This window comes from Otolemur garnettii, unplaced genomic scaffold (genome assembly GCF_000181295.1).
Source record: "Otolemur garnettii isolate 467f Iridium unplaced genomic scaffold, OtoGar3 scaffold00013, whole genome shotgun sequence".
Lineage (NCBI taxonomy): Eukaryota > Metazoa > Chordata > Mammalia > Primates > Galagidae > Otolemur > Otolemur garnettii.
Window position 1 is genome coordinate 14,237,592 of NW_003852408.1, and position 22,644 is coordinate 14,260,235.

The 22,644-nt window shown below is 44.8% G+C and overlaps 2 protein-coding genes across 2 annotated transcripts in view; both read right to left on the reverse strand.

Annotated features, from left to right (window-relative positions):
* Positions 1 to 465: 465 nt before the first annotated feature.
* LOC100954261 (C-X-C chemokine receptor type 2-like) lies at positions 466 to 6,367 on the reverse strand. The gene is made up of 2 exons (XM_003784967.2): positions 6,347 to 6,367; positions 466 to 1,614 (listed from the first exon to the last, which is right to left on the reverse strand). The coding sequence occupies exon 2, from the start codon at positions 1,587 to 1,589 to the stop codon at positions 525 to 527; it is 1,065 nt and encodes a 354-aa protein (XP_003785015.1). The 5' UTR covers positions 1,590 to 1,614; positions 6,347 to 6,367; the 3' UTR covers positions 466 to 524.
* An 8,738-nt stretch (positions 6,368 to 15,105) lies between these two features.
* The window catches only part of RUFY4 (RUN and FYVE domain containing 4), a 46,318-nt gene continuing 38,779 nt past the window's right edge, over positions 15,106 to 22,644 (reverse strand). Inside the window, exons 9-11 of the mRNA XM_023510369.1 lie at positions 21,836 to 21,982; positions 15,781 to 15,891; positions 15,106 to 15,208 (exon numbers count right to left, since the gene is read on the reverse strand). Of these exons, the coding sequence (XP_023366137.1) occupies positions 15,106 to 15,208; positions 15,781 to 15,891; positions 21,836 to 21,982 (361 nt within the window). The remainder of the gene's footprint in view (positions 15,209 to 15,780; positions 15,892 to 21,835; positions 21,983 to 22,644) is intronic.

Below are 22,644 nucleotides of genomic sequence, written 5' to 3' on the forward strand. Positions count from 1 at the left end.
ACTTTTAATTCTTGTGGGACTATTTCTAGAAGTGGAATTGCTGGATCATGCAGCAATTCTAGCTTAATGTTTAGAGGAAAGCTGTTCATACTGTTTTCCACAGCAATTGCTTTATTTTACATTCCTACTAGCTATGGAAAGGGGTTCTGGTTTCTCTATATCCTTGACGACATTTGCTATTTCATGTTTTTTTGTTTTTTGATAAGAGCCATCCTAATGAGTATGGCCTAGTATCTCTCTGGGGTTTTGATTTATTTGCACTTCTTACACAGCAGAGTGCTTTGGGCCAGTGGCAGGATGGACAGAGCTCTAGTACTGGCCTCACAATGATGGTAAGGCAGGGACACCAGGACAGGCTTTCCAAACCATGCAGTAGGGGCCTAGTAAGGATGTGGCCTCCACTTCTTCCAGCAACCACAATGGGGGCTGCACTGACATTCACACTGTGAACAGCCAAGGATGGGCTTAGAATAGGACACTGAGGGAAGGGAGGAAGCCCAAGGGGCTGCACTGAGGCAGGAGTCTCACACTGTAGTGGAAGTGTTCCCTGAGGAAGAGCCTACGAAGGAAGGCTTGCTGTCCTTGGGCAAGAATCTCTTGCTGATGAAGCCGTGGGTAGCCAGGATCTTGAGGAGTCCATAACGAAACTTTTGGCCAATGAAGGCGTAGATGACAGGGTTGAGGCAGCTGTGGAGGAAGCCCAGAATCTCAGTGGCTTCTAGGGCCTGGTCGATGTCACTGCGGCGCCCACAGCTCTCCTTGATCACCTGTATCCTCATGAGGGTGTCTGCCAGCAGGACCAGGTGGTAGGGCAGCCAGCAGAGCAGGAAGATAAGGACGACAGCAAAGATGACCCGCATGGCCCGGTGCTTCTGCCCCATGTGGGCCTTAAACAGTGTGTGAAGGGTGAAGCCGTAGCAGAACAGCATGACCAGCAGCGGCAGGACAAAGCCAAAAGTCTGGGGCAGGATCCGCAGCACCATCCGCCATGTGGTTGTACTGTTGCCCATGTCCTCATAACAGACTGGGCTGGAGAAAGGAGGGTGAAAAGCCTTCCGGAAAATTATGACGGGGAGAGACAGGCACAGAGATAGGGCCCACATCCCCAGGCATACGAACTTGACCAAGTGGCGCTTCAGGGTGAGCGTGCGTGTGGCATGGACAATGGCCAGGTAGCGGTCCACACTGATGCAGGCCAGCAGGAGAATGCCACTGTAGAAGTTGACTTCCTTCAGGAGGGACACCAGCTTGCATACGGGTGTGCCAAAAATCCAGCCATTCACCTTGGCGGCGGCCCAGATGGGCAAGGTCAGAGCAAAGAGCAGATCGGCCATGGCCAGGTTCAGCAGGTAGACATCAGTGACAGAGCGGCTGACGCGGCTATACAAGATGACCAGCATCACCAGGGAGTTTCCCAGCAGGCTCAGCAGGAACACCAGGGCGTAGATGGTGACCACTGCATACTTATTGATATCCAGGGATTCTGGCCGGCATGGGGCAGAATCTGGTAGAATAGGGGGCAGGTCAGTGCTATAGCTGTAATTACTAAAGTCTTCATTAAGGAAATCTTCCCAGTCCATATCTTCCATTTTTGAGGTAAATTTAAATCCTGGCCTATAGAAGAGAGATGAGAGTTATTGTATAATAAGCCCTTCCCAGGTTCATGCCTGTCCTCCCAAGAAACAATTTTAGGATAATTTGCATCAGTTTGCATATTACATGGAAGTAATTTTCACATTAAATTTGTAAGTGGTAGGGGGATTAATGTTATGGGACAAGTTTAGTGATACACGATAAAGTTTATGACAATACTGTAGTTCTTTTCAGCATCAGAGAGAGATTCTTAGCATTTCTGGGACATGGCCAGACTCCATCGAAAGTTCCCTTCAGATAGTCCCTACAGGCCCTGCAGTCCTGCCTGCACCCTCCATTGAGATTTAATGCTCAGAACCGTGAGATGCCATTCAGTTCTTAATCTGGGGATGAAGCCTGTAGTGCAATTGAGATGTACCTTTAAGGAAAGGTCATGGTTTGCCTATAAAGCAGAGAGATGATTGCTTTCTCAACTTTTTGAAAAATATTTTAAAATAAGGATCTGGAAAACAATTTGAGTGATAGCAGTATGGAGGTTTTGAAGGCTTGAGCTGGAAGAATCTTTTTTTTTTAATTTATTTATTTTTGAGATGGAGCCTCAAGTTGTCCCCCTGGGTAGAGTGCAGTGGCATCACTCACAGCAATCTCCAACTCCTGGGCTCAAGCGAGTCTCCTGCCTCTGCCTCCCAAGTAGCTGGGACCACAGGTGCCCGCCACAACGCCTGGCTATTTTTTTGGTTGCAGCCGTCATTGTTGTTTGGTGGGCCCTGGCTGGATTTGAACCCACCACCTTAGGTGTATGTGGCTGGCACCTTAGCCACAAGAGCCACAGGCGCCAAGCCAAGTTGGAAGAATATTTAGTGACTTAATAAGGCCCGGTGTTTCTCTTTTGGGAAGGAAGCCTGATCTGGCAGTATTTGTGTAGTTTCAAAAGTTGTATTAAAAATGACAAACATGTGGTTGACCGATTCTCTGATAGTCACTAGATGTGACTATCACAGATCATTTGGGCACCTGTGTGCAGCCAGTTTCTGTCATGTGGGAGTGACCAGGGATAGCCAGTCTGCCCCCTAAATAAGGAGAGGGGTGGCAGGAAGCATAGAGGACAGGGGACACATTACCCTTATTTTGTGGCTTTCCAGTACCATTTGGGACCCTCCTGTCCTGCACTGCCTTTATCCATCCTGTCTCCCCTGTCCCCCCAGTCTTGGTCTAAGTCTGTGGCCTCTGTTCCTCCAAGGACTGCAGAGATTCTGCTTCAGCGCATGCCTGGGTGTGGAGGGCTGGCTGCAGCCAATGGGAAATACATCCCAGGGTCTTAAAGATTAAACTAAAATAAACCAGCTCCTGAATTTAACCACAACATAGATTCCCATCCTGCCATTTCTTTAGAGTAAAGGATGACCATGCGATTACCATATCTGAGTCTATACCCTGCCCCAAAGTGGACCCCAGCATCAGAGCAGAAACAGGAGGGAATCAGTCCCAGGAGCCACTTCACCCTGACCAGGCTGTGTGTACTGAAAACAGCCTTGACGAAAGCAATGTTGGGAGGTTGTGGAGAACACAGAACCCTCCCATGTTGCTGGCGGGAATGTAACATAGGGCAGTTACTGTGGAAACAGTTTAGCAATTGCTCAAAAAATTAAACACAGAGTTACCACTAAAAATCAAATCACTCAGTGCCAAATTGAAACTAGTCTATTAACAGTTACTGCTCACATGACAGAAAAGCTCAATTAAATTCAAGTAAGGGGAGGAAGAGAAGGGTTTGGGTAGGTTCCCACCCAATGGGTACATCGCATCGTATAGGGCACACTTGCTGGTGAAGGGCCCAACTACGACTTGGACTTTAACCTTATAAAAGCGAACTATGTCACCTAACCATAGGCACCCATAGATTTATTATATAACCCTCAATTCCCATCCTAGGTATGTACCCAAGAGAAGTGAAAACATATGTCCAGATCGAAACTTTTAAATGAATGTTCACAGCAGCATTCATCCTGACAATTGTTTCTACTTTTCAGAAAGTGGAAACAACGCAAATGTCTATCACCTTGTGAACAGATCAACTAATTGAGGTATGGTCGCATGCAGCATAATGAGGCTTGGTTAATGACGTACTGAATATGTAACAGTACATTGTATATAATGAAACTTGAATATATAAGTGAAATTGTTATTCTAAGCAAAAAAAGCCAGACATGGAGTCTCATACTACACGGTTCCATGTATGTGAAAGGACCAGAATAGGCAAATTGGTAGAGATTAGTGGTTACCAGGGGCTGGAGACAGGGAGGAATGTTAATAAGTACAGGGTTTCTCTTTGGGGTGATGAAAGTGTTCTGGAATTAGTGGCTATAGTTGTACAATATACTAAAAAACACTGAATTGTACACCTTCAGTGGGTGACTTTTGTGGCATAGGACTCACATCTTAGTTAAACAAACAACAAAAAAAGATTAGCCAAAGGCTTCACAACGTTGCAAAGCAAAACAAAGATTAATTAATTAATTTTTTTTTTTGAGACAGAGCCTCAAGCTGTCGCCCTGGGTAGAGTGCCATGGCGTCACAGCTCACAGCAACCTCCAACTCCTGGGCTTAAGTGATTCTTTTGCCTCAGCCTCCCAAGTAGCTGGGACTACAGGCGCCCAACACAACACCCAGGTATTCTTTGGTTGTGGTTGTCATTGTTGCTTGGCAGGCCTGGGTTGGATTCGAACCTGTCAGCTTTGGTGTACGTGGCTGGTGCCTTAGCGGCTTGAGCTATAGGTGCTGAGTTGCAAAACAAATATTTAAACAATAATAACAAAAGGCCTACAAAGGGTTTCTCTTTGGAATAAGGCAGTCTCTGTTACTGTCAATCATTCTATCAAAGAACAAAGCTGAGTAGGATGAAGAGAAACTGGAAAAATAATGTTTTTTTCCTCTAAGAGTGATGGAATTCTTAGCCTTCACCTTCCTGAGAAGGTATTACTTTCTCCCTGAAGTGATAGGGGCCACATAAATTATCCTCCCACTATGCCAAGAACACAGATAGAGGAGATTTGATCAGTTGGTGAACCTAGAGAGATATGGTGATGAGGGTGGGGCCCTGTCTGGCCAGGAGCCTGGGAAGGCAGTGGGAGAGCCAGGTGGTACAGCTGGCCGGGCCAGTGAGGTTGGCAAGACCTGAAAGAAGTCGCTGGCTCTGCAGTCTCGTGTTGAAGAGCAAGTTTTCTCAAAGGCCCAGGGTTATGTCTAGTGAAGTCACGTGGTCCAGGGTGGGTCATCTCTGAGAGCCAACGCTCTTAAGGGAATAAATGACAGAGAGAAGACCCACCTTTGAGAGTAGATGCAGAGCCTAGTGGGGTCAGAGAACTCTGACCCTTAGAGAGCGTGACCTGCATCTATGAGCACTGGTTGTGAGAAAACAGGGCGGGACCTTTGCAGAAACTGCCTTATTAGCACAGGCAGCAGCTGCAGAGCATGTTTCACAGGAAAATCCTCATTCTAGATAACCCAGAGCTCAGTTGAGCTGGGGTGGGCTGGAGGTGTTGGGTGAGCTCACACACGTGGCCATCGGGGTTCAGCTGGGGGTTCCAGAGGGAGAACAAGCCAAGTTGGGACGGAAGGTAGAGAAAGAAAAGAGAACCAGGATAAGCCAATGACCTCCAGCCCCTGGGGCACGGGTAGGGATGTGCATGGTTGGCGTTTCTTCATTTAAAAAATTTACCAGTCTTTGGGGGGGACAGACTAAGAAGGGAAGGGAGAGGATATATCTGAAGTCTGCTTTGTCCCTCGGAGATATGTGATCTCCCTCAGTCATTACAAATAGATAAGATTAGCTCTGTTTATAGAAGACTCAGCAACCAGCCTATAATTACAGGGCCAGTAAGTGATGCAGCCAGGATTTCAACTAGGTGTCAAGGACTCCACTTATATTGTTTTCTGTCTATAGCTCTGTTTCTTTAAAAGAAAAACCCCTCACATATTAAATATGATTGAAAGCTAAGTTCTTGAGATATCACGTCAACCTGTATATGGCGCATACACAGTGTCTGATGCTCTGCACGTTGTTTTCTTTTGCTGTCTGAGGCTCAGAATGAAAGGAGCAGCTCTTGCAGGAATGATAAACTAAACCACTTTGAACTGGCCTCTCCTGACCACCTGGTCACAGTCAGGTGGGTGCTTCCCTGATGCAGGAGAAAGGCCAGCCCCCGAGTTACTCACAGCACTTCAGAACTCCATGGACAAGATGAATTCTGTCTATTACATGAAAATGCCATACAAAGAGGGGCGTTTACAAGATCCCAAATATTTAAGGCAATCTTTTTAACAACAACAACAAATTCAAAGTTATTTTAATACAATTTAAGTTTCCTTCTCTCTCTAAATATAATCTCCAACATTTGCAGTTAGCACAGGAAGTGGGGAATCAGAGGTGTCTGGTCCCTCCTCAGACCCAATCCTCATCCAAACAAGGTGGGCTGGATGAGACTGGGGAGCTGCAGGGCCAAGGGAAGCAGGTGGGCAGCAGGCTGCCCTGAGTGGTTGTTGTAGAGGGCTGGAGGGAGGACGGGTGGAGGTTCTCCCTTTGGGGACAGGGAGACCTAAATTGAGAGAATGAAGAGGTGAGTTGGGAGGAGGAAGAGGAAGGCCCACCAAGGGTGGAGACGGCTGCCTGGGGTGAATGCAGGTGGGGGTCCCTAGGGCAACAGAGAACAGATACATTCTAGGTGGTGGGAAGGGTGGGTGTTATAAGACTTACCAGGATGCTGGGTTTTTCACCTGTAAGACACCTCCAGGAGGGCAGCTGTGACCAATGAAAGGGAGGTGGTGGTGAGAACACAGCAGAGGAAGTGAGTGGTGGATTAGATTACTCAATTCAGGGGTGGAGTTCCTCATGAGTATAGGATGCTTTTGATAACTAATTAATTAATTCTCAGTTCAGCTCTTGGATATGCAGTCATTTTATAGACTTACAGAGTTCGTATGGGGAAGAAACCTGTGAGGTTTTCTAGCCAGTCTTTCCATTTCACAGATGAGGCTCAAAGGAAGTGGTTTGCCCAAGACCACACTGATTCCTCTCATCTTTGCTGTGGTCTCATGCCCCTGGGTCCTGCGGCTGCCTTGTCTGAGTTTCCCAGGGGCCAGCTGCCTCAGGCTTCCCTGGCTTACTGTCCCACAGCACTGGTGGAATACAGATGAAGCTTTGCTGAATGTCTCTCATGAGGCAAGGGAGCAGCTCGCTGTGACAACAGAGGTGGAACTCATGCTTCTGGGAGTCTAGTAGTCTTCCTCCCTGGACCCAAGGCTTCATCCCTACTCCCCACCCCATTCCTAGCTTTACTGTTTCGCCTCGTACCCTCTGCTCTGAGCACAAGCCCATCTTAGGGCATTGCTGTTCTTTCTTGGCTTATACACTTGGTACTGGGTCTGAGGCCCCCAACTCTGCAGCAGCTACCATACGTGGAACCAAGACCCTCTAAGAAAACCTTTTGGTAAAAATGAAGATCCCGGGCGGCGCCTGTGGCTCAAGGAGTAGGGCGCCGGCCCCATATGCTGAGGGTGGTGGGTTCAAACCCAGCCCTGGCCAAAAACCTCCAAAAAAAAAAAAAATGAAGATTCCACCCAAGTCCAAAGATCCTTTTAAAAACAGTACTGAGTAACCCTAAAAGTGTCACATTTGCTCTTGATTACAAATGAAAGAATTGATACAGATAAAGCCGTGAACACTAATTCTGCTCCCTCCCAATCCCCTTGCCCCAGTGAACAACTCCTCAGTTTCCCCTATTTACACACATCCCAGGTCCCAGAGAGCACTCAGAGCCTGTGGCAGACCCACTCAAGCTGCTCACCCACCCCAAGGAGAGAACTTTTGAGCTGCTCAGCAATTATTCCTCAGTATTGTTCACCTCTCTTTCTCATATTGGGGAAGAATGCAAGGCCACTGGGCCAGCTGATGCTAAAACCGGACAGAAGCTCATTACACACCGAGGCAGATGAGAGCAAGGACTTTTCCTTTCTGAGTTTCATCTACTCACCTGTAAAATGGGGCCAGTAACAGAATCTAACTCAGTGGGTTGTGGTGAGGATGAAACAGGGGATGACCCATAAAGCACTTAGGACACACGCAGAGCTCAATGTTAATTTTTATTGCTGTGATCATTACTACTGGAATAGTCATCACCCGATGGCATTATATCGCCCACTGCGTCCATCATTACAGGAAAGCAGCGAGTCTGCTCTCAAGACTGACTTCCATGTACATCTTACTTTGCTTTGTCCTGGATAACAATCATCATATTGGCCGTGGTATTGAGTGCCTTGTTTCTGGGCAAAATGTTTTTCAGAATTTGTGTTGATTAAGCCTCACATCAGCCTCATGAAGTAGGCACTTTCTGGATGAGGAAATGAAGACTCTGAGAGATTAAGCAACTTACCTACAGTGATGCAACTGAACTAATTTTTTTTTTTTCAGTTTTGGCCGGGGCTGGGTTTGAACCCATCACCTCTGGTATACGAGGCTGGTGCCCTATTCCTTTGAGCCACAGGCACCACCTGCAACTGAACTAAATTGTAAGAAGTTTTACAAACTTAAAAAAAAAAAAAAAACAACTAGTCTCAAAATTCTACTGTCGGTGCTCTGTAACAAGGAGTTGGACCCCAGCCTGAGGTGTCAGAGCTCAGTAAGGTCAGCAGTCCCCAAGCTTTTTGGCACCCATCACTGGTTTCATGGAAGACTGTCTCCTTGGATTGGGGTGGGGTGAGTTAGGGATTCGATTCCAGCAGAGGCACACAACCTCGCGCCCTCACGTACAGTTTACAGCAGGGTTCCTGCTCCTATGAGAATCTAATGCCAACACTGATCTGACAGGAGGCAGAGCTCAGGTGATGATGTGAATATGAAGGGTAGTTTTATTTAAGAAAAGGGCTTACTGGGCTGAGCAACCCAGAGGTTGCTGGGAACCCTGGCAAAGTTGTTTCAGGTCAAGTAGGCTGTAAATACAGACAAAGCTCGTTTGCTCACTTGCCACTCCCTTACTTCCCTGTGGCTCACTTCCTGCTGTGTGGCCCAGTTCCTAACAGGCCACAGACTGAGGGGTTGGGGACCACAGTGTTAGGTACCTCTCTGTCCCTGGCAGCAGCTGGATACAAAGGCTGTAGAGAGGGGAGCCCAGATTTAATATTTCCCAGTGGGTCTAATTCTTAGGTCGATTTAGTTTCCACTGAACCCACCACATGTGTGTGTATGGTGGTGCTCCAACACAAAGCTGGTATAAAAAACTGGTTTCCAATTGGCTGCTTATGGTTAGGGATGCTTGGTGCCTTGTTCTAAGTCTGTCCTGTCCAATATGGGAGCTACTGGGCACAAGTAGCTATTTAAATTTAAATTAGTTAAAATGAATTAGATTCCTCAGTCACACTAGCCACATTTCAAGTGCTCAAGCTACATGTGACTAGTGGCTACCATATCAGACAGTGTACATCCAGAACGTTTCCATTACTGCACAAAGCACTGTCTTGGTGAAAATGTCTTTATCTTTAGCTCTAAGGTTCTGTACTTTATCACCCTCATCCTCAGAGACCTCAGACAAGGTTAAGGTTGTCAGGTCCCTGCAATCAGAAATATGTCTCCACTCTCTCAGCCTGAACAGCTCACACACCTGCTGTTGCTGCTATAGCTGCTATTGTTAGAGTGGCCACTGATATCCACGCTGTGACCCAGGGCTTGGTGGCGGTCAGAGCTGTTGATTAGGAAAAAAGTAAAGCAGACATGTCAGAACTTCTACCTGGGTTGTGAGAGGGAAGTCCAGGAGGCCCACCAGGGGTGTTAATCTCACAGAGGAAAAATGAGGTCTTTCCTGGGTCCCACCTGGTGATTCTTGGATGAGCTCTGGGGATTTTCACACCTTCCTGCCTAATGACTTCTGGAGGAGCCTGCCAGTCTGAAGGTGGAGGTTTGCCTATCTGCCTTCTGACTCTGTGCATTTTGGACCCGCACCTCCTTTATTAATAAGGAAGATGTGGGCATCCCAGCCTCCCCCCCACCCCCGACAGACTTGCCTGAACTTGTATGCACGGTTTCTTCCTTCCTTCCAGGGTCAGTATGAGAAGCATCCATCCTTCTGTTCCTGGGGCATCCCCACACTTGTCTGTGGGATGTCTGCCTTGGGGGACCATCCTTGGGGATCCTGCCTCCTGTTCCCTCTGTCCCTCAGTGGACTCTTTTCCCTCCTCCCCAACCTTCCTTGTGTCTTTATCACCTCCCTCTGTCCTATCACCCTTCAGCAACTACTCTGCCATGTTCTTTCACAGGCAAACTTATTGAAAGGGTAGTTAGCCCCTGCTCTCTCCACTTCCTTACCTCCTGTGCGCTGTTCAGCCAAGACACTGCAACTGGCTTCCTTCCTCCTGTGACACTGGAACAACTTTGCCAAGGTTCCCAACGACCTCTGGGTTGCTAAACCCAGTAAACCCTTTTCTTAAATAAAACTGCTTTGATATTATAAAACAAAGCACAAATATTGTAAGAATTCAAGCAATACAAAAGCACGCGAAGTCAAACTTGAAAGTCTCCCTCTGTTTCTCTGTCCATCTGTGTCTTTCCCCAAGGTAAGTACTGTCTACAGCTTGGTATGTACATCTTTCTAGATTATTCCCCATACAAATACAAACACACATTTTCCTTCTTTTGTTCTTTAATTAAAAGCTCATTTTTACTGGTTATATTGTTCTGCACCTTAATCATGGACCTTTTCTACATTAGTACATGTAGATCCATTTTCTTCTTTTTAACAACTACTTAATAGTGTATGTTGTGGATGTATCACAATTTAGTTGATAATTACCTTGTAGTTGAATATATGAACATCTTTGGATCTAGGTATTTGGGAACTTGGATGAGTGTTTCTGAAGCTTAAGTGTAATTGTTCTGGGTAATATCTGTGCGTAAATTTTGATAAATACTACTAAGTTGTTCTTCAAAAATACTGTGCCGATTAACTGTCCTATTGTGACTTTATGAAGGCCTATTGGTCTGTATGTTCATGACAAACATTGTATATGATCAGTTTATTTCCCATTCAGATGGTAGAAAGTGACATCCCATTGTTAATTAGTATTTTCTTTTTTTTTTTTTTTTTCAGTTTTTGGCCAGGGCCAGGTTTGAACCCACCACCTCCAGTATTTTCTTGATTGCTGGTCAGGTTGCGTATCTTTGTCCAGAGTTATTTGTATTTTTCTCATGTGAATTACTAATTTTTATCTGTTTCCCTTTTGCATTGGATTGCCATTTGTCCTTCATTTATAGGAGCTCTTTGCATAACTTAGGAGTATTACATTTTAAATATTTGTCAATGCTGCTGAAATATTTCCCCCCAGCCTTCTGTGTGCTTTTTTTTTGAACATGAGAGCAGACCAAGGAGGCAGCTGCGGAACAGAGCTTTGGGTCAGGCCAAGCTGCACAGGGACTGCAGGGCATCACTCTACCTCCCTCTGTTATTTCATAAGGCCCAATTTTTTCACGAATCTTGAGTAGGTGTCAGAGGTCTGTTTAGCAGTCTTGTCATTGGTTTCCTGGTCAGCCGGTCCGTGGGTTTCTGCCTGGCCGCTGTGGCTTGATCCACCACTTGCTGACCTGTTGCTCGGCTGCTGTCACCGCTTCCTGGGCTGTCTCCTCCACCCGTTGCTTGTGCTAAGCTCTTGCTGGCTATGGCTGAAAGTGGTCTGGGGGGTCATCTAGGGCTGTTGCAGCAACATTGGATCCCACCCAGAGTCCTGCTCTACACTTTTTAACCATGCTCATGTGAAAGCGTTACCATTCAGGTCTCCTCTTGCTTGATCTCTATGGTGCTGAATCCCACTGAGAATCCCATTCTCTTCTTATTCCCCCGATCCCGCTTGGTCTCTTTTGTTGCTGTATTCCTCAATTCATTCCTCAAATATGGATGTTGCTCAGGATTTTACCTTGGTCTTCTTTTCTTGTCACTCTACCTGTTCTCCATAGGCGAGCCTACCTGCCTCCACAGTATCAGCTGCCCACTCCAGCGTGTGCCAGGGTCTCCCACACCTCTTCTTTCCAGCCAGCTTCCCTCCTGAGCTACAGACTGGGACATGCAATTTCCTGCTGAGTCTCCCTGGGGGCCCACAGATGCTGCAAATTCAACATGTAGAAAACTCTTTCATTGCTTTCCTGATCCATGTCCTCCTCCTGAGGGCTTCCTTGTGCACTCCTCTGCCGCCCACCCCTCACACTGCCTCCCTCTTCCTCTCCTCAGCATGGCTGTTGACTGTCTCCTCCTCACCATCTTCACTGATGGTGTTAGGCAACACTTTGTTCGCTCTTGCTGTAACTACAGCAATAGTCACACAATAGTTGTGGGTTCTGGAGCTGGGCTGTCTGAGTTAGGATCCATTTACTAGTCCTGGACTTTGGGCAAATGATTTATTCTCGCTGAGTCTCAGTTTCCTTGTCTGTAAAATAGGGATAGTGAAAACACCTACTGCCCAGGGCTGTTATGTGACTTAAGTGGGTCTATTTATAAAGCGCTTAGAACGATGCTTGGCACTGCCAGCTGCTTCTCCTCTTCCTCCTCCCCTCCTTCTCTCCCTTCTCTTCCTCCTCCACCCCTTCTCCTTCTCTCCTAAGCAATTTCTGCCTCAATTTCCTTGCTTCAATTACCCTTCACTCTGCTGCCAAAACAATCTTTCTGAAACGTGATCACCTTTTTCCCCTCTCTTAAAACCCTTCAATGCCCTCTGTTGCCCTCGGGTAAAGGCAGACTCCTGCACTCACACCTGGTGCCCTCCATGTGACTCTTCTGACTTCTCCAGCCCTGTCCTTTCAGACCACATCCCTGTCCTTAAGTTGGCTCAGGAAACTGCTTGCAGTTCTCCCAGCAGCTGCCCTGGTTTCTCCTGGGACATTGGCATGCGTTTCCCTTTTCCTTGGGATGCTCTTTCCCAACTTCTTGGTTTAGCCATCTTCCCTTTTCCTTCCAAATTCAGCCCCAGGTTTTATAACTAATCTGCTTGGCTGCTCCCTCCCTCACAGTGAGGATATTGAAAACAGGCATTATATATGTTTCTCTCTGCAGCCCCAAATCCATCGGTGTTCAGCATCTCGTAGGCACTTGATACATCTTTGTTGAGTAGTGAATGGATTGACAAGTAGGGGAAATTGGTATAGATGGGAGCATCTCAGTGACATTTAATTTAAAGTAATAATTACATCCCCCAGTTTCCCAGGGCATCCTCAGCCTGCGAGCACACATAAAGTCACATCAATAGCAATAACTCAGGTTCACTGGCTCAGACCCCATTGCTCATGCAGGATTTCAGCTCTATGTGGTGTTCCTCAGGGATCTGGGCAGTCTCTTGGGGGCATCTCCCCCATTCTCCTCTGGGCTTTGCTTTTGCTGCTGGACATGTGCCCTGGAGTCACTGGTAAAGGACAGGTACCCTTGCAGTGCCTCCAAGGTACCCTTGCAGTTGTCTACAGTGACTTTTGGAGATCTCTTTGCTAGAGGGTCCCCAAAGTCTAACTTTTCTGATTTCTTTGTAGAGCTTTATTTCTCTTCATTGAACTTGGTGGGAATTCCTGGGGGCGATGTTGACTTGAGGCTGGTCCTCAGCATAGCTCATCCTTTCTTCCAACAGCGGGAGGAGGTCCAGCTCCCTCATTCCTGGCCTTGGGATTCTCTTCCAGTGCATGCTTTTCTGGGAGCATCCTGCTTCCTCTTTGATAACAGGCTTCTGTTGTGGCCTCTCCACTTGGTTCATCAAGAATACCTAATTATAGCCTTAGAATATGGGAAAGGGGTGGGAGGGGGAGGTGAGTGGGGTGGATGGGGGGAGGGAGGGAGATTGGTGTGGAAGGAGGGTAATTGGTGGGACCACACCTATGGTGCATCTTACAAGGGTACATGTGAAATTTACTAAGTGTAGAATATAAATGTCTTAACACAATAACTAAGAAAATGCCAAGAAGGCTGTGTTAATCAGTTTGATAAAAATATTTCAAATTATATATAAAACCAATACATTGTACCCCATGATTGCATTACTGTACACAGCTATGATTTAATAAAAAAAATTTGGCATATTCAAACAGTGGATAAAACTACTCAATAATAAAATATATTGTTGACATATATATATAACAACATGGTGCGTTTCTTTTTTTCTTTTGAGACAGAGCCTCAAGCTGTCGCTCTGGGTAGAGTGCTATGGCATCACAGGTCACAGCAACCTCCAACTCCTGGGCTCAAGCGAGTCTCCTGCCTCAGCCTCCCAAGTAGCTGGGACCACAGGCGCCTGCCACAACGCCTAGCTATTTTTTGGTTGCAGCCGTCATTGTTATTTGGCAGCTGGGCTGGATTCGAACCTGCCACCTTAGGTGTATGTGGCTGGCGCCTTAGCCGCTTGAGCCACAGGCGCCGAGCCATGGGTGCGTTTCAAAATAATCATACTGAACAAAAGAAGCCAGACAGTAAAGAGTGCATGTCATATGGTTTTATTTATATAAATTTCTAGTTCATGCACATTAGTCTATGGTTATAAAGATATCAGTTGTTGCCTGGGTGTGAAGGGAGGGAAAGAGGAAGGGAGGTTATATGAGGCACGAGGAAACTTTGGGGCTGATGAACATTTATTACTGTGAATATGGAGATGGTTTCATGGGTGTATATTAAGTTAAAACTCATCAAATTGTATACTTCATGAGATTTTTATTATGTTAATAGTACCTCAATAATGCTGTTAAAAATAAGGCAAAACAGACTGAGAAGTGCTTGTAATCCTAGCACTCTAAGAGGCCAGGAGTTCAAGGCCAGCCTGAACAAGAGTAAGACTCTCTCTCTACTGAAAATAGAAAAACTAGCTGGGCATCAATGGGTTGTGCCTATAGTCCCAGCTATTTGGGAAGCTGAGGCAGGAGGATCACTTAAGCCCAGGAGTTTGAGGTTGTAGTGGGCTGTGATGACGCCACTGTATTCTGTAGCTAGGGGAGATGGGAGGGGGCGACAGAGCAAGACTCTGTCTCAAAAAAAAAAAAAAGCAAAATGAAACAAACATAGATCTCTGAAGCAGATTCCATACAGGAAGCTATTGAAGAACCCCAAACCCTGCAGGCTTTGTTTTCCATGAATTGGGAAGGCTGGGAACCATGGTCCAGTGAGGGGAGTACATAGGAGAGAGGCTGTGGCTGCTATAATCTTGCTCACAGTGTGGGTTTGCTGTGCCCAAAGGGTCTTTAGAGAGGATGGAGCCTGACTCTTAAAAAGCCCTGAGAGCCAAGGGCTGCGCCAAGTTACCCTGCTCGTCGAGATAGACACAGGGCTGGGACTGGTTTCCTGCCTGTTAGTCTGGCTCTTCCCAATCCCCACACAGCAATCGGCCCACAGAGGGGCTGTTGCTATGGGTCACCAGCTCCTACAAGGTAGGACTGGACACACTAGGGGGCTGGGGAGAGTTGAGAGCGGGACTGGATGGGTGGAGTGGGTGGCTAGTCCTCGGCTGGGGTGGTCAGGGGACATGGGCATCCACTCCCTGGGCACAGAGTGGGCAGCAGCGCTCTCTCTTCTTGTAATCTGCAGAGCAGGCGTGGCAGAGCAGGCCTCCACAGACCCTGGGGAGCAGAGACAAGGAAGACAATAGCCTCTACAGCTGGCCCAGCAGTGTCCCACATGTGCCCTGGGGGTCATGGAGTTCCAGCACCTTCAGGTCCCCTTCAGATTTCAGTTTCTCTCCAGCAGAATGACCCTTGGTCTATGTCAGAAGGACCCTTTCCCAGAGAGACCCTCTCCTGAAGTGTGCCCTGATGCTTGAGCCCTGCAGAGTCTCTGCCTCTAATGGCTCTTTTCCCTTTCTTGCTGCTTGTCCTGACCCCTGTGATCATAGAGAAAGGTGGGGAGCAGCTTCCCCTGAATGAGAACTCTCTTCCCAGACCAGGGGCCCATTCAATAGTCTATTCTTTGAATTGTGACACCATCACGCGTGTTGAAGCCTAGTCCTTATCTGACTCCCTTTCACTGTTCTGGCCCATGACTCTGCTTAGTGTTGGAAGCCAGATGCGGAAAACTGATGGTCAGTTTTCAGTTGTTTCTCATGAACTCCCTTCCTGGGGGTGGGAAGGGAGCTGTGAGGTGGTAGAAACCAGATACATGTCCCAGAGGAAGGATTCTGTACCCTTCTCATTACCTGCATGGATACCGCCGAGACAGTCGGCCAAAGATCTTGCCACAGCCGACACAGCACCCAGGGGCCGTGGAAGAGACATGCTGGAGCCTCTGCCACAGGTGGTCCTTCTCCCTGATGGGTGGATAGAGGGGCAGCGACACACATAGACAGACAGAAAGATAGAAAGATGGGAACAACCCAGATGGAATGACAGAGAGAGATAGAAAGGGAAACCCAGAGATGACAAGAGGGAGACAGAGAGTAACAGAGGGAGTCACACATAGACACATGGAGAGACAAAAAGGGACAGAGAGACAGAGACAGAAACAAGGACAGAGAGGCAGAAAGATAGAGGTATAGCAGTGGAGAGGGACTCACAGAGAAAGATAGTCATTCAGAGAGAGAATGTAAGCCAGGGAATTGGCAAGGATGACAGGGAGAGACACATGGAGAAAGAGAGGTATTGATATAGAGGGAGAGAGACACACGAAGGAAGAGAAGCAGAGACAGAGAAAGAGACAAATATAGAGGCAGTGAGACACCACACAAGAGATCAATATGGTGACACTCAGGACCCCTTTGCTCAATGTAACCTCAACTCCCATTCTGAAATACAAGGAGGCCGGCATTCTTCTCTGTCAACTCTCCTTCTTCCTTTACCTCGTAATTTGTCATCTATTCCCACAGAATCCAACATGGTAGCCACTAGGTGTACATGGGCATTTAAACTTAAATCAGCTAAAATGGTAATTTCAGTTCTTCAATCACACCAGGTTGATATTTCAAGTGCTTGATCTCTACCTGTGACCAGTAGCACACTGGACAGCACAACTATGGAACATTTCCCTCTTCACAGAACATTCTATTGGATTCTATCCTATACTTAATATTGTTAATGTGGTAACATTATGTTATGTTTCTGTAACTATAATTGCTTCTGTCCTTGCTTTTATGTTGATTTACCAGTGGAAAAAAAAACAATGAATAGTATTCACATTATAAGATAATATATATACATGTTGCTTTCCAGAGATGTCTTCTAGACATTTCCCTTCTTGGAATGCTTTTGTTTTTCTAGGAATTTTTAGGGTCCTTCCTTTGTTTCTTGAATTACTTGCCTTTAATGTATTATTCTCTCAACAATTCTTCATCATATCAAGTATTGTGGTGATTTGCCTTTTCCCAGAGACCTTCCTCCTGGGCTCTTGATAATTCTGCTTCAATCTAGATTGACTGCTCTTGGGCATGCTGCCCATTTGCCATTTTGGGAATTCCCTTTTCTTCTGTCCTAGGCTAAAGCTATTGTTTCCTGTATCCCACATGTTCTCCTTTCTTGGCTTATTTCCTTGTTTTTCTGGAGCACATCCTCAACCAACTTCTTAGGAAAGGATATGTGGGAGTTGAATTTTTAGAAACCTGAACATTTCTTTACCCCATCACCCTCCCCACTTCATTCATAATTTGTCTAGGCATGGAATTTTAGGGCAAAAGTCAGCTTTTCTCAGACCTTGGAATGTATTGCATCATGGATTCTTGACAAGGGTTAGCTTTGGCTGAAGAGACAATTTTTTTGGCTTACAGACAATTTTAGGATAGTCTCCTTATTTTTGTTTTACTAAAGCTTCATAGTAATGTATCTATGTGTGGGTTTTGATTGTTTTGTTTTTAATTTATTGTGCTGGGTCACTCAGTGAAATCTTTAAATCTGAAGACCAATATCCATAAGAACTGAAACATTCTCTCACCTTTTTTTTCTTATATTTTATTTGATAACCATATTAATTTTATTCTGTTTTTATAGAACTCCTAACTTGATTCATTGTCTCTTATTTTTTCTCTCAAGACTCCAATCTCTGTGCTTTTCTTTCTGTTTTCTTAGAGACTACCTCATCTTTCTCTTCTAATCCTTGTAGTGAATTAAAAAAATCAATGATAGTATTTTCAATTTCCAAGAATGTTTCTCATCTTTCTTTCTCTTCTTAAAAATTTCAGATTAATATAAGTGTATACACGATTGAGCTACATTATTTGCATTTGTTGGGTAACATGTAGTTGTAGTTGAGTCCTTCACATAGGAGGTGTGCCATATACCCCTATATTGTACCTGTTAGGTGGGAGCTGACTAAGCCCCCTCCCTCCTTCCCTCTTTCTTGAATTTAATTGTGTTTTTCTCTTGTGTGGACCTGTATTTGTTCATCTGCTAGTTTCAAATTAGTATTGAGTACATGGAATGCTTGCTTTTCTATTCTTGAGATGCTTTACTAAGGAGAATGTTCCTCAACTCTATCTAGGTAAATACAAAATATGTAAAGTCTCCATCATTTTTTGTGGCTTAATTGTATTCCATGAGATACACATACTACAGTTTATTAATCCATCCATGGGTTGATGGGCACTTGTGTTTTTTCCACATCTTTGTGATCGTGAATTGAACTGTTATAAACATTTGAGTGGAATTGTCCTTATGATAAAATGATTTTATTTTCTTCTGGGTAGATCCTAGTAATGAGATTGTGGGATCAAATGAAAATTCTACTTTTAGGTCTTTGAGGATTCTCTAGACTGCTTTCTAAAAAGGCTGTATTAGTTTGCAATCCCACCAACAGTGTATAAGTGTGCCCGTCTCTCTGCACTCAAGCCAGCATCTGTAGCTTTGGGACTGTGTGATGTAGGCTATTCTCACTGGGGTTAGGTGATATCTTAGGTGGTTTTGATTTGCATTTTTCTGATGACTGGGGATGGTGAGCATTTTTTCATGTGTTTGTTGGCTATTCATCTATCTTCTAGAGAGAAGTTTCTGTTCATGCCTCTTGTCTAGTGATTAATTGGGTAGTTTGCTCTTTGCTTGTTGATTTTCTTGAGTTCTTTGTAGATTCTAGTAACACGCAAATGTTTTCTCCCATTCTGTTTATTGTGTCCTTAACTGTGCAGAAGCTTTTGAGCTTGATCAGGTCCAATTTATTTTTGTTGTTGCTGTAATTGCCAATGTAGTCGTCTTCATACAATCTTTCCCCAGGCCAAAATTGTTAAGAGTTTTTTTCCACACGTTCTTCTATAGCTTGTATAGTTTCATGTCTTAGATTAAAATTTTTTTTTTCCAGTTTTTGGCTGGGGCTGGATTTGAACCCACCACCTCTGGCATATGGGGCTGGTGCCCTACTCTTTTGAGCCACAGGTGCTGCCCCTAGATTTAAATCTTTTAACCAAGGTGAGTTAATTTTTGTAAGTGGTGAGGGGTGAGGTTCCCATTTCAGCCTCTTTCATGTGACTAACCAGTTCTCCTAGCATCATTCATTAAATAGGGATTCCTTCCCCCAGGGTATGCTTTTGTTTAATTTATCAAAGATCAGAGGGTGATTATGAGGTTAGTTTCATTTCTAGGTTCTGTATTCTGTTTCATAGATTTGTGTCTCTGTTTTTATACCAATATCATGCTTTTTTGATCACTATAAACTTGTTCTATAACCTGAAGTCTGGTAATGTGAATCTTCCCGATTTTTTTTTTTTTTTTTTTTTTTAAGACAGAGTCTCACTTTGTCACCCTCAGCAGAGTGCTCTGGCATCATAGCTCACAGCAACCTTAAACTCTTGGGCTTAAGCAATTCTCTTGCCTCAGTCTCCCAAGTAGCTGGGACTGCAGGTTCCTGCCACAATGCCTGGCTACTTTTTAGAGATGGGGGTCTTGCACCAGCTGAGGCTGGTCTCGAACCTGTGAGCTCAGGCAATCCACCCGCCTCAGCCTCCGAGAGTGCTGGGATTACAGGTACGCCTGGCCAGATCTGTTCTTATTTCTTAGAATTGCACTGGCTATTTGTGTTTTTCTCTGATTCCATATGAAATGACGAACCATTTTTTCAAGTTCTTCAAAGTATGATGTTGGTGTTTTAATGGCGATTGCATTAAATACGTAGATCTGGTTGGGTAGAATAGACAATTTAACAATGTTGATTCTTCCTACTCATGAGCACAGTATGTTCTTCCATTTGTTATGTCTTCTATTTCTTTTCTCAGGGTTTTGTAATTCTCTCTGTAGAGATCCTTCACCTTTTTTGTTAGGTATATTCCAAAGTATTTCATTTTATTTGAAGCTAACATGAAGGGAAGCTACCTGGGTCTTTTATTTGATTCTCAGCTTGACTGTTATTGGTGTAGATGAAGGCTATTGATTTGTGGACATTAATTTTATATCTTGAGACATTACTATATTTCTTGATCACTTCCAGGAGTCTTATGGTTGAGCCCCTGAGGTTTTCTAAGTATAAGATTATATCATCAGCAAAGAGCAAAAGTTTGACCTCCTCTGTCCCCATTTAGATACCCTTGATAGCCTTCTCTTGCTTGAGTTTTGGCTAGGACTTCCAGCACTATATGGAATAGCTGTGGTGATAGTAGACATCCTTGTCTGGTTTCAGTTCTAAGTGGAAATGCTTTCAGTTTTACTCCATTCAGTATGATATTGGCTATGGGTTTGTTATAGATGGCTTCTATCAGTTTAAGAAATGTTCCATCTATGCCTGATTTCTTAAGTGTTTTTTATCAGAAAAGGATGCTGAATTTTGTTGAATGCTTTTTCTGTCTATTGAGAGGATCATATGGCCTTTGTTTTTACTTCTATTTATGTGGTGAATTGTGTTTATAGTTTTGTATATGTTGAACCAGCCTTGCATCCCTGGAATAAAACCTACCTGATTGAGATGTACAGTTTTAAAAAATGTATATCTGTGTTCTATTTGCTAGGATTGTATTTAGTATTTTTGTGTTGATATTCATTAATTAGTTCATTCTTTTTTTGATGGGTCCTTTCCTGGTTTTGGTATCAGGGTGATACTTGCTTCATAGAAGGAGTTGGGAGACGTCCTGCTTTCTCAATGTTTTGGAATGTGTTCTGCAATATAGGTATAAGCTCTTCTTTGAAGGCTTGGTAGAATTCTGGTGCAAAACCCTCTGGTCCAGGACTTTTTTTGATGAAAGCTTTTTTATTTTTGTTGCAATTTTGGTGCTTGATATGGATCTGTTAAAGAGTTCTATTTCTAGGGAGGTAGTGTGATTCCAGGTATTGGTCCATTTCCTCCACATTTTTAAATTTTCAAAAAACAGGGGTTTTTGGGTACAATCAGTGATAATCTTTTGTATATCTGTGTTATCTATTGTTATTTCCCTTTTTTTGTTTCAGATTGAGGTTACTAGAGATCTTTTCTGTTTCTAGTTAATCTGGACAAAGGTTTATCAATTTTATTTACATTTTCCTTTCCTTTTTTTGAGACATAGTTTCATTCCTTCACCCTGGGTAGAGTACTCTGGCATCATACCTCATAGCAACCTCAAACTCTTGGGCTCAAGTGATCCTCTTGCCTCAGCTTCCTGAGTAGTGGGGACTACAGGCACATGCCACAATGTCCAGCTAGTTTTTCTATTTTAAATAGAGATGAGGTCTTACTCTTGCTCTGGCTGGTTTCAAACTTAGGAGCTCAAGCAATCTACCCACCTCAGCCTCCCAGAGTGCTAGGATTACAGGCATGAGCCACCATGCCTCGCCTGTTTCTTTATCTTCATCTACCCTTTTGTCTTCTAGACTCTCCTCACATGTCTAGGGACCTATGGTTGCCACTTCATGTTTAAAAAAGAGGCAGTAGAAGCTGATTGGAGCTCTGACTAGTGGATAAATATGATTGACTAATGGTTTCCCTTTAAAGGGAACTGGGCAGGATGCTGACTTTCAAATGTCAGGACAAACTGATAGTTTATTGGGGACATCTACATTTCTTAAGAGAAGGGCCTTTTCATCATTTTCTGGGAGACAGGTCTCCTGGCTGCTGGATATCCTCCAGGTAGGGAGGCAGTCCTCTATGTAATTTATATGCAGTGTGTCCTTGGGGACCACATCAGCCTTTCTGACCCTCAATTTTCTTATTTGTAAAATGGGGATGCCAGCAGGGGGTAGCTAAAAGAAGGAGATGAGTTAGCATATATAAAAGGTCTAGAAGCCTGACTCAGAGTGGTTAGTGGCATGAAATTTTCATGCCCTGCCCTCTACATTCCTTACTATCCCCCCTTTTCTGAATGTCCCCATCCTTACTGAATCAGTTCCAACACCCGCTTCTTCATGAGCTGAATCAGGTCCCGCTGTCCTCCAAGCTCCTCCTGGTACATGGCGTCTCTCCTCTCAGCCTCCTGTTGTTTCTGTTCCAGCTGTGTCTGTAGCAGGGCTCTCTCTTCCTGACACCTGGACACAGAAGGAAGAGTAAGCTGTGAGGTCAAGAACTCAGCATCTGTGACTGGGCATCTCTGGGGGACACTGGTGCTGCCCCCTGCAGCTCAAAGTCATATACACACAACATATAGCACATACACAGCCTAGCACACAAGGCCTCTCACAGACTACACAACACAACACACACAAGATACAATATACACATAACACATGCAAACAATACAACACGCGCATACAACACAACATGCATACAATGCACTCATGTACACACACACACACACAATGCACGCGCCACACACCAAACTGGCCTGCGTGAGGTCTGATACCTGCAGGCTGACGTCTCACCAACTATTCAGAGAAATGAAAAATGAAAACAAGGCCAACCCTTGAGTGCTCCTTTAGAGGGGATGAGCCAACATTTCCATATTTTTCCTTCTTTTTCTTTAAAAAAAATTTCCATTTTAATATGTGATTTTCTTTAAAGGTGTGCTCCTGATCATGGCAGCTGTCTGGAGGGAAGGTGGAGGACTGGGGCCCAGGCTGGCTGTGCTCTGCTTAGCTGGAAACTATTATGTGTAGAGGGGGAGCAGTGTAGGGTTTGGGATAACTTTTTGCTTTGAAATATTTTAAATGTTTTAAATATTACGTTATCTCTTCAGGTAAAAAAAGTAATA

Coding starts and splice junctions, on each gene's coding strand:
- LOC100954261 (XM_003784967.2), bottom strand. CDS start 1,589: ATGGAAGATATGGACTGGGAAGATTTCCTTAATGAAGACTTTAGTAAT.